At 50.3% G+C, this 22,171-nt stretch overlaps 1 protein-coding gene across 1 annotated transcript in view; it reads right to left on the bottom strand.

Annotated features, from left to right (window-relative positions):
- Positions 1-22,171, bottom strand: part of LOC140402404 (mitogen-activated protein kinase kinase kinase kinase 5-like) — a 211,746-nt gene that overhangs the window by 37,098 nt on the left and 152,477 nt on the right. The window contains exons 15-23 of the mRNA XM_072490159.1: positions 21,432-21,496; positions 19,287-19,331; positions 15,781-15,829; positions 11,831-12,032; positions 9,524-9,612; positions 6,259-6,300; positions 4,977-5,061; positions 4,764-4,843; positions 2,152-2,212 (exon numbers count right to left, since the gene is read on the bottom strand). Coding sequence (XP_072346260.1) covers positions 2,152-2,212; positions 4,764-4,843; positions 4,977-5,061; positions 6,259-6,300; positions 9,524-9,612; positions 11,831-12,032; positions 15,781-15,829; positions 19,287-19,331; positions 21,432-21,496 — 718 coding nt within the window. The remainder of the gene's footprint in view (positions 1-2,151; positions 2,213-4,763; positions 4,844-4,976; positions 5,062-6,258; positions 6,301-9,523; positions 9,613-11,830; positions 12,033-15,780; positions 15,830-19,286; positions 19,332-21,431; positions 21,497-22,171) is intronic.

Below are 22,171 nucleotides of genomic sequence, written 5' to 3' on the forward strand. Positions count from 1 at the left end.
GGACAGGACATGCCCAGCAATGGTGACAGTGGGGGACAGGACATACCCAGCAATGGTGATAGTGGGACAGGACATGCCCAGCAATGGTGATAGTGGGACAGGACATGCCCAGCAATGGTGACAGTGGGACAGGACATACCCAGCAATGGTGTTAGTGGGACAGGACATACCCAGCAATGGTGATAGTGGGACAGGACATACCCAGCAATGGTGATAGTGGGACAGGACATACCCAGCAATGGTGATAGTGGGACAGGACATACCTAGCAATGGTGATAGTGGGACTGGACATACCCAGCAATGGTGATAGTGGGACAGGACATACCCAGCAATGGTGATAGTGGGACAGGACATACCCAGCAATGGTGATAGTGGGACAGGACATACCCAGCAATGGTGATAGTGGGACAGGACATACCCAGCAATGGTGATAGTGGGACAGGACATACCCAGCAATGGTGATAGTGGGACAGGACATACCCAGCAATGGTGACAGTGGGACAGGATATGCCCAGCAATGGTGATAGTGGGACAGGACATACCCAGCAATGGTGATAGTGGGACAGGACATACCCAGCAATGGTGATAGTGGGACAGGACATACCCAGCAATGGTGGTAGTGGGACAGGACATGCCCAGCAATGGTGATAGTGGGACAGGACATGCCCAGCAATGGTGATAGTGGGACAGGACATGCCCAGCAATGGTGATAGTGGGACAGGACATACCCAGCAATGGTGATAGTGGGACAGGACAGGCCCAGCAATGGTGTTAGTGGGACAGGACATACCCAGCAATGGTGATAGTGGGACAGGACATACCCAGCAATGGTGATAGTGGGACAGGACATACACAGCAATGGTGATAGTGGGACTGGACATACCCAGCAATGGTGATAGTGGGACAGGACATACGCAGCAATGGTGATAGTGGGACAGGACATACCCAGCAATGGTGATAGTGGGACAGGACATACCCAGCAATGGTGATAGTGGGACAGGACATGCCCAGCAATGGTGATAGTGGGACAGGACATACCCAGCAATGGTGATAGTGGGACAGGACATGCCCAGCAATGGTGATAATGGGACAGAACATACCCAGCAATGGTGATAGTGGGACAGCACATACCCAGCAATGGTGATAGTGGGACAGGACATACCCAGCAATGGTGATAGTGGGACAGGACATGCCCAGCAATGGTGATAGTGGGACAGGACATACCCAGCAATGGTGATAGTGGGACAGGACATACCCAGCAATGGTGATAGTGGGACAGGACATACCCAGCAATGGTGATAGTGGGACAGGACATGCCCAGCAATGGTGATAGTGGGACAGGACATACCCAGCAATGGTGATAGTGGCACAGGACATACCCAGCAATGGTGACAGTGGGACAGGAAATGCCCAGCAATGGTGATAGTGGGACAGGACATACCCAGCAATGGTGATAGTGGGACAGGACATACCCAGCAATGGTGCTAGTGGGACAGGACATACCCAGCAATGGTGATAGTGGGACAGGACATGCCCAGCAATGGTGATAGTGGGACAGGACATACCCAGCAATGGTGATAGTGGGACAGGACAGACCCAGCAATGGTGATAGTGGTGTCCGGGACATTGTCTGTAAGGTATGATTCCGTGAGTATGACTATGTCAGGCTGTTGTTTGACTAACCTGAGGGACAGATCTCCCACAAGCGCCCAGATGCGAGGAGGACTTTGGAGGGTCGGCAGGATTGGGTTTTCTGGTGTTGTGATGGTTAAGGAGCGATTTAACTGTGTTCGCAATCATGGGGAGCTTTCTAAAGTAAAAGGGAAACTCTTCCCTGCGGCAGAAGGTCCGCAGAAGAATAATTGTCAAAAGAAACAAATGCGATTCGAGAAGTTTTGTTTTTAAACACAGTAGTAGTTTAATTATCATTAGCGTCGGGAGACTGTGGCCCCCGCCTGGTTAACTCCAGTGGTGGTTTTTAGCCCGACGCGGAGTGGCTCGCGCCGCTCTTGGCCCCGGCGTCGGGCCGTCCCGCCAATTGCGGGAGGATCGCGGCCCATATTCCCACACACCCTTCCCAAATTTTAAGTTGGTTAGTTTTAGTCATGTTAGTTTGAGTTAGAGTCAGGCACAGTGCGAGATTATTCTTACCAGAGATGCTGATTAATACGTTACTGATGACATAAACCCAAGTGCAGCGGCCTGGATACAACTAAGAGACAAGAAATAGAAGGTTCAAGTGACAGCAAGAGACCAATTTGAGTACAGTTGTATACAGGTAACACACGGACACAGGTAACGCACAGTCACAGGTAATGCGCGGTCACAGGTAGCGTGCGGACACAGGTAGCGCACGGACACAGGTAACGCACGGACACAGGTAACGCGCGGTCACAGGTAACGCGCGGTCACAGGTAACACACAGACACAGGTAACACACGGTCATAGGTAACGCACAGTCACAGGTAATGCGCGGTCACAGGTAACACACGGACACAGGTAACGCGCGGTCACAGGTAATGCGCGGTCACAGGTAGCGCGCGGACACAGGTAGCGCGCGGACACAGGTAGCGCGCGGACACAGGTAGCGCACGGACACAGGTAGCGCACGGACACCGATAACGCGCGGTCACAGGTAACGCGCGGTCACAGGTAACACACAGACACAGGTAACGCGCGGTCACAGGTAACACACGGACACAGGTAACGCGCGGTCACAGGTAATGCGCGGTCACAGGTAGCGCGCGGACACAGGTAGCGCGCGGACACAGGTAGCGCGCGGACACAGGTAGCGCACGGACACCGGTAACGCGCGGTCACAGGTAACGCGCGGTCACAGGTAACACACAGACACAGGTAACGCGCGGTCACAGGTAGCACGCGGACACAGGTAGCGTGCGGACACAGGTAGCGCGCGGACACAGGTAGCGCGCGGACGCAGGTAACGCGCGGACACAGGTAACGCGCGGACACAGGTAACGCGCGGACACAGGTAACGCACGATGACAGGTAACGCACGGTCACAGGAAACGCACGGTGACAGGTAACGCACGGTCACAGGTAACGCACGGTCACAGGTAATGCACGGTCACAGGTAACGCATCGTCATAAGTAGTGCGCAGACACAGGTAGCGCGCGGACACAGGTAATGCACGGACACGGGTAATGCGCAGACACAGGTAATGCACGGTAACAGGTAGCGCGCGGACACTGGTAACGCACGATCATAGGTAGCGTGCGGACAAATAACGCGCGGACACACGTAACGCATGATCACAGGTAACGTGCGGACACAGGTAATGCGCGGACACGGGTAATGTGCGGACACGGGTAATGCGCGGACATGGGTAACACACACAGATGACACATAGGAACAAGTAACAAGTGGATACAATTAGCACATACATACAGGTAACTCAGACACACATAACACAGACACGGCACATGCAGACAGGTAACACACGGATACAGCTAATGAACATGGATAACATACACAGATACAGGTAATGCATGGGTAACACATGCACACAGGTAATGCACAAAGATAACAAGCATTATGGGTAAAATGCATATCGGTAAATGCGCAAATTCATGTCGACATTGACACACATGGGTAACATACATAGAGGGAAACACACTCACACAGGCCACATAGGGTGGGATTTCTGGACCCTTTAACGATCCATTAAATTGTCCGTCCCGCCCGCCATGATTCCTGTGGTGGGCGGGATTGGAAAATTTACCCTACAGGACTTTACATATGCACTGTAACATGCACACAGTTTGAATGCTTACGGGTAAAATGTACATGAGTAACTCACAAACATTTATTACGCATTGTCAATACTCATATCAGGCACATCCATGTCAATGAGTAATCTGTGTATTTTTTTTGATTCGATTCGTGGGATGCTGGCATCGCTGGCTGGCCCAGCATTTGTTGCTTATCCCCGAGGGCATTCAACAGTCAACCACATTGCTGTGGGGTCTGGAGTCACATGTAGGCCAGGCTGGGTAAGGCCGGCAGATTTCCTTCCCTAAAGGACGTGAGTGAACCAGGTGGGGTTTTGCAACAATCGACAATGGTTTCATGGTCGTTGTTGGACTTTTAATTCCAGATTGTTATTGAACTCAAATTCCACCGCCTGCCCTGTGGGATTTGAACCCGTACCAAAGAGTATTACCTTGGGTCTCAGGATTAATAATAATAAAAATAATCTTTTATTGTCACAAGTATGAAGTTACTGTGAAAAGCCCCTCGTCGCCACATTCTGCCGCCTGTTCGGGGAGGCTGGTACGGGAATTGAACCCGCGCTGCTGGCCTTGTTCTTGCATCACAAACCAGCTGTCTAGCCCACTGAGCTAAATGACAATACCAATACGCGATGCCTCCCCCGGTGCCACTGCCTCCCCCGGTGCCACTGCCTCCCCCGGTGCCACTGCCTCCCCAGGTGCCACTGCCTCCCCAGGTCGTGTGTCATGGGGGCTGGTTTAGCACACAGGGCTAAATCGCTGGCTTATAAAGCAGACCAAGGCAGGCCAGCAGCACGGTTCAATTCCCGTACCAGCCTCCCCGAACAGGCGCCGGAATGTGGCGACTAGGGGCTTTTCACAGTAACTTCATTGAAGTCTACTTGTGACAATAAGCGATTTTCATTTTTCATCCATTTCATTTCATTTTCATGTGTACCGTGTGTGTGTGTGTGTGTGTGTGTGTGTGATGCACATACGTGAGGGCTGTGAATACAAGGGTCTGACCTTACCTGTTCTAATATGGCTTCCTGCAGCTCACTTAGATTCAGGTTATAAATCCCGTCGTCTGACCCCAATATCAGGTGCTTGGCTGTAAAAGAAATATCAATCAGAGATCTGCAGCCACCACTGAACTCTAAAACCTCAGCTGATTCAGAGCATCACTAGTCACTCGAAACGTTGCTGGAATACGTCAGGCTTATAGAGCAATGATGGGCTGTTACCTTTGGTGTTGGGATGCATCCATGACATTACGCAGTTGATCTTCAGAGGACAGCCATTAAAGACTTTCACTAACGGAACCTCCAGCTGAAGCAAACAATTTCCGGGTTAATAAGGGTTCAACAGGAGCCAATCAGATGGATGGCACATTTTATTTTGAGGCGGGGGTGGGTGGGATGGAGTTGGGTGATATATTCTCCTTGCGTTCAGTCATTAGTTACATCCCATACGGACCACGCAGAACTGTTACCTGCCCAGCCCAAGGTCAAAGTGACCCTCCCCGGGTCAGGCATTGAGCCCACAATCGGACAGATCAAAGCCTGTCTCGTCCATTCCCATTTGTCACCTTGCTGATCGAATTCTAACCAGTTGCCAGTGTTTTGGGTGATTTCACCCAGCCCGATGCATCAGTCCCAAAAATGCAAGCACCCCTGATGTGCCATCAATGAACACAAGATGAGTGGTGAACGTAACTGAGGCTTTAATAAACTAAACAGAAAGCCTCCTGGCCTCCGGTCCCAAACTGGGGCAGGGGCAGAGATCAGCCACCTTTATACCGAGCCCGAGGGGAGGCGGAGACCAGCCACCTTTATACCGAGCCCGAGGGGAGGCGGAGCCATCGGGCAGTGGTTTACCACATTACATGTAATACAGTAGCAGTTTACCACAATACACATGTTATATACCACAGTGGTTTACCACAACCCCAAAAGGGACAGAGTCAAACACCTGTCTCCCACCATTGCAGTCCCGTGGAGGAATTTTACCACAGACCCTTTCCACAACTCATCCCTTGCAGAGAGAATCCAATCCACAGATCCCCCCCCTCCCACCCCCACATCCACACACACACAAACTAGTCTCGCATTCACAGGGGCAGTAAATCTACAGATCACTAAGCCATCCCCTCCTTACACAGGGTAGACCCTCATTCCTTCCAGCCCCAAAGAGGAGACCCTCCCTATCCTATTTGCCCTGCACAGGAATGAGACACTTCTCCCCACCCTCCCCTTCCACCCTGACACGGGAATTAAAACCTCCGCCCTGAGATGGGGAATCAGACCCTCCTCCACTCCCCTCGCCCTCCCCCAATACACACCATCCCCTCTCTCTCTACACAGGAATGTGACTCCCCTCCCTCTCCTGGGCCTTCCCCATCCTCCTCTACACAGGACACCCCTTGGCAGGGGAGTGAGAACCCCCCTCTCACACTCCCCTTTCCCACCCCCTCAATAACCTCCCGTCGACCAGTCCCCAGGTGCAGTGTTTCTGGGTGTGTCTTACCTGCACTTTTTGCACAGAGGGGACATCAGCATCAGGTGGCACCTGAGAGACAGAACAATTTGTTGAGGCTGTGCACACAGTGATACCATCATCCCGCACCACCCCACCCCTGACCCCCATCCTTACCACTCTACACTCTCCTCTCTGAAAGTGACACTCCCGAGAGGGACCGTCACAGCCAGCGCAGTGAGAGCCTCACTGACTGTGCAGCCATACCCTCTCCATCACAGGGATCTGCAGTGGGAAGAGATCTGAAGCTTAGCTCCTGAGCGCCCAACCCTGAGCAAACAGCAGACCAGGGCACCAATGGCAGAGTCAGCTTGGCTTCGGAGTCAATTAGTTCACTCTCGGAAAGAATGAAGAGCTTGTATTTCTATGGAGCCTTTCATGATCCCACCTTTATCCCAGAGTCCTTTATGACAAATTAATTACTTGTGAACTCTACAAACATACGAATTAGGAGCAGGAGGAGGCCACTCGGCCCCTCGAGCCTGCTCCGCCATTCAATAAGCTCGTGGCTGATCGGATTGTACCCTCAACCCCACATTCCTGCCCACCCCCAATAACCTTTCACCCCGTTGTTACTCAATAATCTGGATACTGCAAAGGCTATGGGCCCCGACAATATCCCGGCAATAGTACTGAAGACCTGTGCTCCAGAACTTGACCCACCTCCAGCCAAGGTGTTCCAGGACAGCTACAACACTGGCATCTACCTGGCAATGTGGAAAATTGCCCAGGTGTGTCCTGTACACAAACCTGGACCAGGTGGAACTGCACCCGGGTGGTCTCCCAGGCCATCACTGCCCCCCGAGTGGTCAGGGATAGGGCATGGTGGCCCCCCCTGGCCCTCCCGCTTGAACATGGGCACCTTGGCACTGCCAGGCTGGCACCTTGGCAATGCCACCTAGCACTGCAAAGCCAGCAGGAACACTGCCAACGTGCCAGAGTGGCAATGCCCAGGTGCTAGGGCGGCACTGCCAAGAGTCAGAGCCTGGGAGCCATGCCCATGAAACGAGGGGGGATGGTGAAGGGCGGGTATCCTGGAAGGGGGGGTTGCGAAAGAGGGCATGGGAAGGCCTGAAAAGGGGGGCCCCTCAGCGACCCCAAAGCGGGCTGTCATCACTTGGGTGGATGTGGGGTAATGGTCATGTGTGTGGGGGTGACATTTCCTATGGTGGGGAGTGCGGGGGACCCTCAAGCCCTCTTGGAGATTGGGGCACCCTTTCAAAAGGGTGACCCGATCTCTGTGGGGCTGGTCTGGGCAGCGAGCTCAGCTTCGCAGTGTTTAAAATAATTTAAATGGTGTCGCAGTGGTTCGCACTGCTGCCTCACGGTGTTGAGGTCTGTTAGAATCTGCAACTGAAGGAATGTTAAGTCCTGGCTGGCTCGCCAATTGTTAGAATCTGGTCCCAGGTTCGATCCCGATCTGGGTCACTGTCCGTGTGGAGTTTGCACATTCTCCCCGTGTCTGCGTGGGTTTCGCCCCCACAACCCAAAGATGTGCAGGGTAGGTGGATTGACCACGCTAAATTGCCCCTTAATTAGAAAAAATTAATTGGATATTCTAAATTAAAAAAAAAAAATTGTAAGTGTGGGTTTGACCGGGGGGGGGGGGGGGGGGGGAAACTCCCAAGGGCCCCAAAAAACTCAGTGTGGTTAGATAACGGTGGGGAACTCACCTTCAGAGCCGGCGCGAAACTCCCAGCATAACCCGCCCAAAATTACACTTAGAAACGTTCCCACTAGATGGCGCCCGAGGTTTATAAGAGATGAGAAGCTTCAGTGATGAGGATAGATTAGAGAGGTCGGGACTGGTGTCCTCAGCGAGAAGAAGGCTGAGAGGAGTATTTCTGTAGCGAGATTGTAGTCCAATTGAAGGCTTTAATGAACAAGTAGTTACCCCAGCAGCTCTGGTACAGAATGACTGCTGTGGGTGAAACACAGACTCTTATGCTCCGCCTGCTGGGCGGAACCGGCAGGCAGGTTTTACCACTCATACTACGGTATAAGGTACATCCCACCTCCGTACCGCGATACCCCTAATATGCTAGTCCAGTGACAACACCACTGCCTCAGGTTCAATCGAGGCACTCATTAAGGCATTAGGTGATTATTTGAATGGAAACAATGTGGAAGGAAGGGTATGGGGAAAAGGGAGGGGAACCGGGGCTGACACGATAGGCCAATGGCCTCCTCCGGAATGATTCTGTGATTCTATGAGTGCGGCATTGAGGTTCTCGGCTTCCCTCGATGATCAGACCAACTCTGAATCACACGCACCTTCGTTATCTTATTAAATTCCTCCCAGACTCCATAAAAATTGTTCATTTCATAGAGATCTCATGGTCCTGCTATTTTGAGGTTTGCAATTTGCTGAACAAACCCCCCCGACCTGCAGTACCACTAGACTCCAGCGGGTGGTGCTGAGGACACATGCGACCACTAGTGGTGCAGCAGCACCACCAGGAGACCGATGGGGAAATTGCAGCTGAACAAAATGTCTGCTGTTAGTTAGATGTGATTCTGCGATTGGGCAGCACTTGCCAAACAACCCTGATTGTGTGAACAGCTACACTGAGAACCAATTTAAGATAATCAGTTGAGCTCATAGCTAGGGTCCTGTTCCCTGCAATCAAAAGGAATATATTCAAGCCAAGAGCTTGAGGAGCCTATAGTTCTCCATTGCTGTTCCTATGGCAATGCCTCGGCCAATGAGACGCGACTTGCCTACCAATCAGCACCCTAGCTCCCTGTAGTATAAATTGTTGTGATTGTTTGGAATTTGTTATTCCTGCATTTGTCCTCAGGCTCCACCTGAGGAAGGAGCAGTGCTCTGAAAGCTAGTGATTTGAAACAAATCTGTTGGACTTTGGTGGAGAATAAGGAATTCCAGTTGCTCTCCAAACGTAGGCATTACGTCACTCTGAGACTGAACCCACCAGCAATTCCCCCCATAGTTAAATAGCCTCCAGCTATTGACTACCCAGGCCCACACTCGAAGGATGGATACTTGGCTGGGGTGTGAATGGGAGCCAGAAGGGGACAGAATTGGAAGGACTCTCCTGTTTATTTTCAAAGAGAACGAATGGTTTTAAGTTGAATCTGGGTGTGTGGAATGGCTGATATTATTACGATGCCCCAATAACTCAGCCTCAGTCTTAGCGGAGGGAGTAGGTAGTAGAAGTCACCGGTGATGTATCACGCAGGTAGTCAGTACAACTCTGTCTCGTATGTGGTTAATCTTACAGCTGACACGACCTACCAGTCTCTCTTTCTTCTCCTTCCTGCGTGGCAGTACTGGCGGCGTTCCTCCTGTGTCCTTGACAAGGTGACTCGCCCAATGGCCGGGATCTGCCGAGGCAGAAAGCAAACAAATGAGATCCAGAAACCCCGGAGGTCTCCCAGGGCTAGGCTGAGTAAACCTATCCCCAGTGGACCAGCACGGAGACACAGTTTGTCTCGCGTTCCGCTCCCGATTTCAGCTGGGGTGGCACTGAGCAGAGGGCAGGAGCACAGCAATTCCCGTGTGGGTTATGGACGTTTGCACTCTAACCTCCAAGTCACAAAGTCATGGGTTCAAGCCTTGCTGCGGATACTTGAGCGCAAGATCTATGCTCAGACTGTGGTACAGCACCTGAAGGTGTGCTGCATTGTTGGAGCTGCCATCTTTTAGGTGAGATGTTAAACCAATGGCCTGTCTTCTCTCTCAGGTGCGTCGAAAAGATCCCATGGCTCTAATCATAGAAGAACAGTCGAGGAATCCTCCCCCGGTGTGCTGGTCAATATTTACCCCTCAACCAGCATTACTAAAACAAATGATTTGGCCATTGCTATTTCTGAGATCTCGCTCTGCATAACTGGCATACATTATTGTCAATGCTTTCAGAGCCTGACTCCAATCCTGCTTTAACTTGCCTGTGGCTGAAATTTTCATCTGCACTTGTTCGAGACGCGCCTGTTCCACTGGTGCCCTGGCCAGCCACCCATCTTCGATTCCCCATTAATGACAGCTTATCCAAACTCTGCTGCCTGTCTCCTAACTCACACAAGGTCCTAATCCCCCATCATCCCTTGCGAACGTTGAGGTCCATTGGCTCCCGGGCAAGCAACGGCACGAATTTTAAATTCTCATTCCTGTTTAACAAATCCCTCCATGGCCTCACCCCCTGCCTCCAGACCCATAAGCTGCACTCGTCCAATTCTGGCCTCCTGCTGAATTCCCATTTTCCATGACTATTAGTGGCCCCAACTTCAGGGATTCCCTGTTAGTGTCACAAGTAGGCTTACACTAACGCTGCAATGAAGTGACTGTGAAAAGCCCCTAGTCGCCACACTCCGGCGCCTGTTTGGGTACACAGAGGGAGAATTCAGAATGTCCAATTCACCTAACAGCACCTCTTTCGGGACTTGTGGGAGGAAACCGGAGCACCCGGAGGAAACCCACGGGGTGCACGTACAGACTCCGCACAGACAATGACCCAAGCCGGGAATCGAACGGGGACCCTGGCGCTGTGAAGCAACAGTGCTAACCACTGTGCTACCTTGCCGCCAAGAGCTCCTTAAAACTGACCTCTTTGACCAAGTAGTTGATCACTTGACCTGACATCTTTTGGTCGTCTGGCAATTAAATTGTGCGGAGTCTGCACGTTCTCCCCCGTGTCTATGTGGGTTTCCTCCAGGTGCTCCGGTTTCCTCCCGCAAGTCCAAAGATTAAGTGGATTGGCTGTTCTCTTTGCCTCTTGGTGTCCAAAGATGTGCAGGTTAGGTGTGGTTATGGGGATAGGGCAGGGGAGTGGGCCTATGTAGGGCACTCTTTCAGAGGGTCAGTGCAGACTCGAGGGGCCGAATGGCCTCCTTCTGCACTGTCGGGATTGTATGATTCCTTCCTTGTGCCATCATCCATTTTGACTTTTAGGGCGGGACTCCCCCGCAATTGGCGGGATGGCCCAAGAACGGTGCGAACGTCCGGGAGCTAGGCCGGCGCCGGAGGGGTTGGCGCGAGTTGGCGCATGCGCAGTCCGGCCGCCGTGTTTCCTGCGCATGCGCAGGGGGTTTCTTCTCCGCGCCAGCCATGGCAGAGCCCGACAGAGGCTGGCGCGGAAGGAAGGAATGCCCCCACGTTACAGGCCCGCCCGCAGATTGATGGGCCCCGATCGCAGGCCAGGTCACCGTGCCCCCCCCCCCCGGGGATTCTCCGACCCGGCCGGGGGGGGGGGGGGGGGGGGGGTCGGAGAATCCCGTCCTTAATCTCTCCCGTCCTCCAATCGCAGACCTTCTCTTTTGTCCTTCTCTCCCCCCCACCACCTCCCCCAATTTCCCGACCCTGCAATTGCTTAAAACCTTCCACATCTCTTAACATTTTCTGATGAAAGGTCATCAACTTGAAATATTAACTCAGCTGCTCTCCCTGCAGATGCTGCCTGATCTGCTGAGCATTTCCAGCCTTTTTACTTGCAAGGTCTCTCCACGTGGCGCGGTATCAATTTGGTCCGAATTTACGCTCCTGTTGCGCGGCTTGTGTTGCTTCACTGCGTTAAAGGCCCGACATTAATGTAGGTTGCTGGCGTACCTGAGCCGCTGATGTTGACGGCGGAATGCACTGGGCTCCTGGAGGTCCCGGCGGCGGGCTGTTTGGGGGCTTTAGCTGCTGAAGGGCCGCTGGAACACCGCACCAGCGTGGATGGCAGGTACTGGCAGCGTGGGCGCTGGTCCACCGTCTTCATCCTCTCCTCCTCGGGAATGCTGTCCTCGGAGCTGCTCCGGAACTTTGGCTGTGGGTGGCAGAAAGGGGTAAACGCTTGAACTTCGCCGAGGGGGGGGGGCATCAGGTACAGGTGAGAATCTTGCTATCCCGTCAGGAGGAGTGTGCCAGCAATGGGGTGAAGACCGTAAGGCAGATTGGAAATGGGCTAACCTGGTAAATACGCCCTCTCCAAACCACGGGTCGCCTATGGTAGGTAATGTGTGCACTGTGTGGCTCAGTGTGTGTGGCGTTCCCATCCCAGAGTCAGAAAGTCATGGGTTAAAGTACCAATCCAGAGACTTGAGGACATGATCCTGTAGCCACCTGGGTTGGCCAACTCCCGACGTAAAATGGAGAACAGCAAAGGCTGCAGGGAAATTCAGCCAACACAGGCAGAAACCAGCAGGTGCAAGTTACTGTGTATTAAACTCTGCAAAAGCCCAGACAGCATTGATACAAACAGCCATCTGCATAATAATGTAGCAGCCATCTACATACTAATGAGCGATCCCCAGGTACAATCGAAACTTTTGGGATTAACAAAGCTAAGCCAGACTCCCCGGCGCCAGCAGGAGCCAACACAAAAGAGGTTAACGGACACCTCAAGACCGCCCATCGATCAGGGAACCGCTCCAGTATTGGAGAAATCGAATCAAGCAATTGGAACAAAGTCCAATCACCTGGAACCGGGTACAGGGTCCGCCCCGAAAGGCGGGAAGCCCCTGGGGACTATAAAGTTAAGCCCCCAAGTTCAAATCGTTCTTCTTGACCGGGTCACTCAGCAACGCGAACCAACCCTTGACAGTAACCGGTGCAGCTGCAGGATCCCATTTATATATATTGTGGTAAACCCCTGTTACTGTATTCTATATATTGTGGTAAACCACTGCTACTGTATTCTATATATTGTGGTAAACCCCTGTTATTGTATTCTATATATTGTGGTAAACCCCTGTTACTGTATTCTATATATTGTGGTAAACCACTGTTACTGTATTCTATATATTGTGGTAAACCCCTGTTATTGTATTCTATATATTGTGGTAAACCCCTGTTACTGTATTCTATATATTGTGGTAAACCCCTGTTACTGTATTATATATATTGTGGTAAACCCGTTACTGTATTGTATATATTGTGGTAAACCCCTGTTACTGTATTGTATATATTGTGGTAAACCCCTTTTACTGTATTCTATATATTGTGGTAAACCCCTGTTACTGTATTATATATACTGTGGTAAACCCCTGTTACTGTATTCTATATATTGTGGTAAACCCCTGTTACTGTATTCTATATATTGTGGTAAACCCCTGTTACTGTATTATATATATTGTGGTAAACCGCTGTTACTGTATTGTATATATTGTGGTAAACCCCTGTTACTGTATTCTATATATTGTGGTAAACCCCTGTTACTGTATTCTATATATTGTGGTAAACCCCTGTTACTGTATTCTATATATTGTGGTAAACCCCTGTTACTGTATTATATATATTGTGGTAAACCACTGTTACTGTATTCTATATATTGTGGTAAACCGCTGTTACTGTATTGTATATATTGTGGTAAACCGCTGTTACTGTATTCTATATATTGTGGTAAACCCGTTACTGTATTCTATATATTGTGGTAAACCCCTGTTACTGTATTCTATATATTGTGGTAACCCCGTTACTGTATTCTATATATTGTGGTAAACCCCTGTTACTGTATTCTATATATTGTGGTAAACCCCTGTTACTGTATTCTATATATTGTGGTAAACCCCTGTTACTGTATTCTATATATTGTGGTAAACCCCTGTTACTGTATTCTATATATTGTGGTAAACCCCTGTTACTGTATTCTATATATTGTGGTAAACCCCTGTTACTGTATTCTATATATTGTGGTAAACCCCTGTTACTGTATTCTATATATTGTGGTAAACCCCTGTTACTGTATTATATATATTGTGGTAAACCACTGTTACTGTATTCTATATATTGTGGTAAACCGCTGTTACTGTATTGTATATATTGTGGTAAACCGCTGTTACTGTATTCTATATATTGTGGTAAACCCGTTACTGTATTCTATATATTGTGGTAAACCCCTGTTACTGTATTCTATATATTGTGGTAACCCCGTTACTGTATTCTATATATTGTGGTAAACCCCTGTTACTGTATTCTATATAGTGTGGTAAACCCGTTACTGTATTGTATATATTGTGGTAAACCCCTGTTACTGTATTGTATATATTGTGGTAAACCCCTGTTACTGTATTCTATATATTGTGGTAAACCCCTGTTACTGTATTCTATATATTGTGGTAAACCACTGTTACTGTATTCTATATATTGTGGTAAACCCCTGTTACTGTATTCTATATATTGTGGTAAACCCCTGTTACTGTATTATATATATTGTGGTAAACCCGTTACTGTATTATATATATTGTGGTAAACCCGTTACTGTATTGTATATATTGTGGTAAACCACTGTTACTGTATTGTATATATTGTGGTAAACCCCTGTTACTGTATTGTATATATTGTGGTAAACCACTGTTACTGTATTGTATATATTGTGGTAAACCACTGTTACTGTATTGTTTATTTTGTTTGTTGTCTCTGCTGGCTCTGCCTGTGGCTCCTCCCCTCAGGCTCCGTATAAAGGTGGCTGACCTCTGGCCCTGCCCCAGTTCGGGATCAGTTGCCAGCAGGTTCTCGTTTAGCTTATTAAATTGATGTGCCGTCAATTATAAGAAAGACGAGTTGTGGAACGAAACTGTGGCTTTGCCAGTAATGCTTGGCGAAGGTGCTGCACTGAGCGAGATGCTATCCCCTGGGTGGGATGTGATGTCCTCTGCGGTAGAATCAAACCATCCCCTGGACTGTTTCAGAGACGAGCTGGGGGCACTCTCTCTGGTGTCCCACCCGATACCTATCCCTGAACCAAAGTCACAGATGGACCGGTCATTTATCCCATCGCTGTTTATGGGATCCTGCTGTGCGCCTATTGGCTGCCAAGTTTTGACCATACTTCAGAAGTACTACACTGGCTGTGAGTACTTCTCACAGCCAGGGGCGGGGGAGGGGGGGGGGGGGCGTGGTTACGCAAAGTTCTCAGTAGATGTGAGTCTTGGGACCACATTGTGGCTGTGCGGTAACCATGATCTGCCCATAGAGGGCACTGCTTTGGAAAGCGCTGAAGCTGTGCTCTGATCGTGTTGGCTAAGGGACAGGGTTTGGTTCTCGGTTGCCTTGAATGGATGGTCGCAACTGAACTCTCGCTGCTGACCTGGGAGGGACAGTCCAGATCTACAAACTCCTCCATGGGTGCAGAATGGTCCAAAAGGGGGCCTAGGCCCCAGAATATTCCTGACATATGGCAAGGCAACACCTCACAATCGGAATACCCCTCAATGGAGGCAGCACATTATTTCTTAGCATGGCAGCCCATCAGGCCTAAATTAGTAGGCCCGACCTCCCATCTTCACCCCGATAGCCTGGAACTGGCTAGCTTTTAACTGTTGGATGACCCATCAGTGAATGACTGGGGAGTTTGGACTGTTTTATGGAGTCTCCACACAGTCCAGAATCTTCCAACACTTAAAAGTGCAACGTCCCAGTTTTCCACTTATTTCTGACATTATACATAGGGAGTTTTCAAATTAATTTTTATCTGAAAATCTCAGATCTGGATTTCTCCCCCATCTCTCCCAACACACCCTCGCTTTTCCTATCCCGTTCCCGAAGGGATTTGGAGGATAGAAAGTGCAGCTCACCTTGGGAGGTAATGGTGGGGGGATGTCATCCCGCAGCGTCTCCATCAGTCTGTAACGGATCAGAGAATAAGATTGAACTCAATTGTGGCGCACACACACACACACACACAAACACACTGATTCGAGCAGGACCGTTCCCGACTCCTCCTGAGGTTCTGTCAGAAGTTAAGTTGTTAAACTGCAGCCTTGCCGGCAGAGTGGGTGGGCTTGGCACCACGGCTCCACAGGGGGTTATGGCTAAGTCTGGAAGGGCAATAGTGACAGGTGATTCAGTAATTAGGGGGAACAGATAGGCATTCCCATGGCCACTGGATGGTTTGTTGCCTCCTTGATGTCAGGGTCAAGGATGTCACTGGGTGCCTGCAGAGCACCCTGAGGAGGGAGGGTGAACAGCCAGCAGCCGTGGACCACATCAGCACCAATGACACTGGGAGAAATTTGGGATGTGGTCCTGTAGTTAGATTTTAGGGAGCTAGGGAGAAAATTAGTAAACAGGACCTCAAAAGTGAGTTAGGACTGAGTTCCTTGCTAGTGTTATTGGTGAAAGTTTAAACTAAGATGAGAACCAGGAGATAATATCAGAGAGGAATACCAGGGTGCACAGAGTAATGGACAGACAGATGGCCCTAGTGTAGGGAATAGTGAGTTAATAATGATCTTTATTATTGTCATAAGTAGGCTTACATTAACACTGCAATGAATGAAGTTACTGCGAAAATCCCCCAGTCGCCACACTCCGGCGCCTGTTCAGAATTCAGAATGTACAATTCACCTAACAAGCATGTATTTCGGGACTTGTGGGACGAAACCGGAGCACCCGGAGGGATCCCACGCAGACACGGAGAGAACGTGCAGACTCCGCACAGACAGTCACCCAAGCTGGGAATCGAACCCGGTTCCGTGGCGCTGTGAAGCTACAGTGCTAACCACTGTGCTACCGTGCAGCCCATAGAAGGATCAAAGTAAAAGAGAAAATAATAAGAGTCTAAATCAGGGTTTCTATGCAGGTATTTGAATGCATGGAGCGTGGCAAGTAAGATTGGCGAGTCACAGACTCGGATTTCCACGTGGAAATATGGGGCGGGAGTCTCCCATCTTACGGCAGAGTGTTGACGCCGTCGTTAACGCGGAGAGTTTAACGACTGTGTCATCGGACCACTATGTGTAGCGATCCTCTGCTGCACAGTGGGCCAGCACGGCACTGGAGCGACCCAAACCACTCCAGCGGCCGATACCGGTGTTAAACGGGCGCCGTGGGTCTGTGCATGCGCGCTGTGACCGGCGCGAATGCGCGCTGCGACCGGTGCGAGCAGGGGCCGGCACGGAGCAAAAGAGGACCCCACCAGGAGAGGCCGGCCCGCCGATTGGTAGGCCCCAATCGCGGGCCAGGCCACGGTGGAGCCACCCCCCCCCCCCCCAAGCAGGCCGCCCCCGCCAGGATGGACAACGAGGTACCGCCGGGTAAGACCAGATGTGAACGGCGCTGGCGGGACTCGGGCTTTTTTCGGTGGCCACTCGGCCCATCCCGAGTGGAGAATTGCCGGGAGGGGGGGGGCGCGTAGAATCGGCGGACAGGCGTCAGGATGGCGTTGCGCGAATCGCGCCCGGCCTGGTGATTCTCCGAACCGGCGTGGGCTGAGAGAGGCCCGCCCCGTGATGTTGTGGCTGTCACAGAGACTTGGCTCGAAGAAGGGAAGGACCGAGTGTTAAATATCCCTGCATATAAAGTGTTCCGGAAAGCTAGGAAAGGAAGAAAGGGAGGAGGGGTGGCGGTATCGAGGAAGGAGAACTTGGCAGTGCTGGAGAAAGAAGATCACCCAGAGGACAGAATCTATTTGGCTCGAGCGAAGGGATGAAAAAGGCGCAATTACATTGGTTGGTGAGTCCCACCAAATAGTGGGAAGCATGTAACGGAATACATTTGCAATGAAATTACAGAGAGTGCAAACATTATGGAAAGTGGGGACTTCAATTAGATCATAGACCATATAACATACAGTACTGAAGGATGCCATTCGGCCCATCGAGTCTGCACCGACCCACTTAAGCCCTCACTTCCACCCTATCCCCGTAACCCAATAAACCCTCCTAACCTTGTTTTGGACACTAAGGACAATCTATCATGGCCAATCCACCTAAACTGCACATCTTTGGACTGTGGGAGGAAACCGGAGCACCCGGAGGAAACCCACGCAGACACGGGGAGAACGTGCAAACTCCGCACAGACAGTGACCCGGTGGGGAATCGAACCTGGGACCCTGGCGCTGTGAAGCCACAGTGCTATCCACTTGTGCTACCGTGCTGCCCGCTAAATTGTCCAAATATAGACTGGGATAGTATTAGTGTAAAGGACAGAGAGGTCAACGTTCCTAGACTGTATTCATGAAAAGTTTCTTCAGTAAGATGTTTCCAGTCCAATGCTGCTGGACCTGGTGGTTGGGAATGAGGAGGGCCAAGCGGATCAAGTGTCGGTGGGAGGACATTCAGGGAGAACATTGTAATCATAAGGTTTAGGCTGACCGTGGAAAAGGACAAAGAACAGTTCAGTGTAACTGGAGGGAAGCCATCATGGGATAAGGACGAGTCTGGGCCAAATAAATTGGGAGCCAAAAGTTGGCAAGAAAAGCAGTAGCCAATCAATGGTCAACCTTCGAAGAAGAGATGATTCAGGCACAGTCAAAGGTATGTTCCCTCGAAAGGACAAGGTGGAGCAAGCAAATCCAGAGCTCCGTGGATGAAGGAGGAGGTAGAAATTAAGAGAAAGAAGGAAAGATGTGCTTCTGACAGGTGTCAGGTAGAAACTACAATTGAGAACCGGGCTGAATACAGAGAGGTCAGAGGGGAAGTGAAGAAGCACACTTTAAAAAAAAAAAAAAATTTAGAGTACCCAATTATTATTTTCCAATTAAGGGGCAATTCAGCATTGCCAGTCCATTTAACCTGCACATCTTTGGGTTGTGGGAGTGAGACCCACGCAGACACGGGGAGAATGTGCAAACTCCACACAGACAGTGACCCGGGGCTGCGATTCGAACCCGGGTCCTCAGTGCCGTAGGCAGCAGTGCTAACCACTGCGCCGCCCAGTGCGAAGAAGCAAATAGAGAAGCAAAGAGAGAGTATGAAAAGAGACTGGCAGCTAACACAAAAGGGATACCAAAATCACCTCTAGGCATGTAAATAATAAAAGGGCGCACACACGCAGACTTTAAGCACTGCCCTCTTCACCAGAAATGGTGCACTGGGTAGCGAGACACGAATCTCAACCTGAGCAATGTTCACTATTCAGTGCGGAGAGACAGAGCCTGGTTAGGGCTGTCAGAGGTGCGATATGTCCTGTTGGGTGTTGGAAAGCCTCGGGTGAGGCTGGTACAGCTGAGACATTGCTAGTGAGAATTGGCGAGTCAGGTTTTGGTTTGCCCCATTTGAATGGGGAAGGTGATCAGTTAGTGTACCGCTCCCTTCGCCGCCACGGGCATCAGACTCTGACACAAGAACCATCACCTACACGGCAACATCATCGTAATCATCATCTGAATCCGATGTCTTCCCCCTGCAAACAGACAGATTTCAGCCGTGAGTTTCAGCATTTATTTGCTTATTTCTTTTCCATATGATTCACTCTCCCCCATCTGTGGTCCTCAGTGCCCTCCCCAACATCAGCTGTACAGACATATAACCACACACACATGTAAAGACACATGTAATATGCATACATCAGTATACATTTAAACATGTACAAACATTTTTTATTCATTGCATTTGAGCATCACTGACTGGGCAACCATTTATTGCCCATCCCCAATTGCCCTTAGAACATAGAACATACAGTGCAGAAGGAGGCCATTCGGCCCATCGAGTATGCACCGTCTCACTTAAGCCCTCACTTCCACCCTATCCCCGTAACCCAATAACTCCTCCTAAACCTTTTGGTCACTAAGGGCAATTTATCACAGCCAATCCACCTAACCTACACGTCTTTGGACTGTGGGAGGAAACCGGAGCACCCGGAGGAAACCCACGCACACACGGGGAGAACGTGCAGACTCCGCACAGATAGTGACCCAGCGGGGAATCGAACCTGGGACCATGGCGCTGTGAAGCCACAGTGCTGCCCAATGAGGGGGCATTAACCACATTGCTATGGGTCTGGGGTTACATGTAGGGCAGACCAGGTAAGGACGTCAGATTTCCTTCCCCAAAGGACATTAGTGAACCGGATGGGTTTTTGTGACAATTGACAATAGTTCCATGGTCATCATTCGACTTTTAATTCCAGAGTTCATACAGTTCAAATTTCACCATCTGCCATGGTGGGATTCGAACCTGGGTCCCCAGAGCATTACCCTGGGCCTTCAAATTACGAGCCCAGTGACAATACCACTACGCCACTGCTTCCCTTAAATATACAATTAATTTTGGAATGGAAGAACATACGATTAGATTTATGGTCCTTGTCCGTGACCAATTTCCAATCTCATCCACGGCACCAGGGGGAGATGCAGTTTTCAGTCCATGTTCTTCCACTAAAAAGGGATGAAAACTAACGGAGGAATGACCCTGATTATTGCTACTACCTGATTCACAGTTTTGGGAAAGCAAGGCCAAAGGTCGAGGAGTATAATTGTGTGCCAGCTCAGTAGGATTCCTACTGAGGAGTGAGAAGGGTTGTAAGCTCAGAACTTGGTCATATAATCTTGCTGAGGCTTGATGAGGAAGCACTGCATTATTGACTTTTTGAATAATACACGAACCAGAAGCCCTGCCTACTATTTCACGGGTATATAAAAGATACGCTAGCATTATTTGGACACGTAGGGAGCTCCCCCTGTACTAGCTGGGAGGCCAGGCAGGGTAAGGATGGCAGATTTCCTTCCCTAAGGGACATTGTGGATAGCACAATTGCTTCACAGCTCCAGGGTCCCAGGTTCGATTCCGGCTTGGGTCCCTGTCTGTGCGGAGTCTGCACATCCTCCCCGTGTGTGCGTGGGTTTCCTCCGGGTGCTCCGGTTTCCTCCCACCGTCCAAAGATGTGCAGGTTAGGTGGATTGGCCGCGCTAAATTGTCCTTAGTGTCCAAAATTGCCCTTAGTGTTAGGTGGGGTTACTGGGTTATGGGGATAGGGTGGAGGTGTGGGCCTGGGTAGGGTGCTCTTTCCAAGAGCTGGTGCAGACTCGATGGGCCGAATGGCCTCCTTCTGCACTGTAAATTCTATGATTAGTGATGGGTTTCTATGGAAATCGACAATGGTTTCCTGATCATCATTAGACTTTTAGTTCCAAACCTTAATTCAAATTTCACCATCGATTGTGGAGGGATTTGAACCCGCTCCCCAGTCTACCAGTGCATTACCCAGGCCTCTGGATTACTAGTCCTGTGACAATACCACTATGCTACTGCCTACATGTGTGCACACCTAAACACACATAGAAACACAGACCTACACACAGATGTAACTGTGCACACATGTAAATACACATTCTAACATGCACACACTCATACACATGCAAACACATGTAAACAGACTGGCAAACATGCAACTATACATGCTTGTGCACAAATAGATACAGATTCACGTGTTCACATTAACATATGGAATTGCACATTCAGCTGTGTCTCTGAGCCACACAGCCCCTGAAGGTGACCATCTCACCTGGCCGTCCTTCCAGAAACGGACACACTTAGCGAGGAACCGGAATTCTGCTCCACAGGCTGAACCTGGATGAAGAGAATAAATTCAGAATAAATAAAGTCATGAACTGATTCTCCAACACTCTTGTGCCCCTGGCTCGCAGAGTCTCCCTCAGTTACTAATGGACGGAGATTTAAACCAGTATTCATGATTGGACCACAGCCATGACTGAAGGCAACTTCCACACAGCAGGAAAAATGTTCAAAAGATGGGGCCTTCCAGACTGTTGGGGATCAAAGAGAACTGAACTGGGTGGAGCAAAACTTTACTGTATGGGGTCAGACAGGGTCAGACTGGGCTGTGAGGGGTCAGAGTGGACTATGAGGGGTCAGACTGGAGTATGAGGGGTCAGACTGGACTGTGAGGGGTCAGACTGGATTGTGAGGGGTCAGACTGGACTGTGAGGGGTCAGACTGGAGTATGAGGGGTCAGACTGGAGTATGAGGGGTCAGACAGGGCTGTGAGGGGTCAGACTGGACTGTGAGGGGTCAGAGTGGACTGTGAGGGGTCAGACTGGACTGTGAGGGGTCAGACTGGAGTATGAGGGGTCAGACTGGACTGTGAGGGGTCAGACTGGACTATGAGGGGTCAGACTGGAGTATGAGGGGTCAGACTGGAGTATGAGGGGTCAGACAGGGCTGTGAGGGGTCAGACTGGACTGTGAGGGGTCAGAGTGGACTGTGAGGGGTCAGACTGGACTG

The sequence above is a fragment of the Scyliorhinus torazame genome, chromosome 25 (genome assembly GCF_047496885.1).
Source record: "Scyliorhinus torazame isolate Kashiwa2021f chromosome 25, sScyTor2.1, whole genome shotgun sequence".
NCBI classification, from domain to species: Eukaryota; Metazoa; Chordata; class Chondrichthyes; order Carcharhiniformes; family Scyliorhinidae; genus Scyliorhinus; species Scyliorhinus torazame.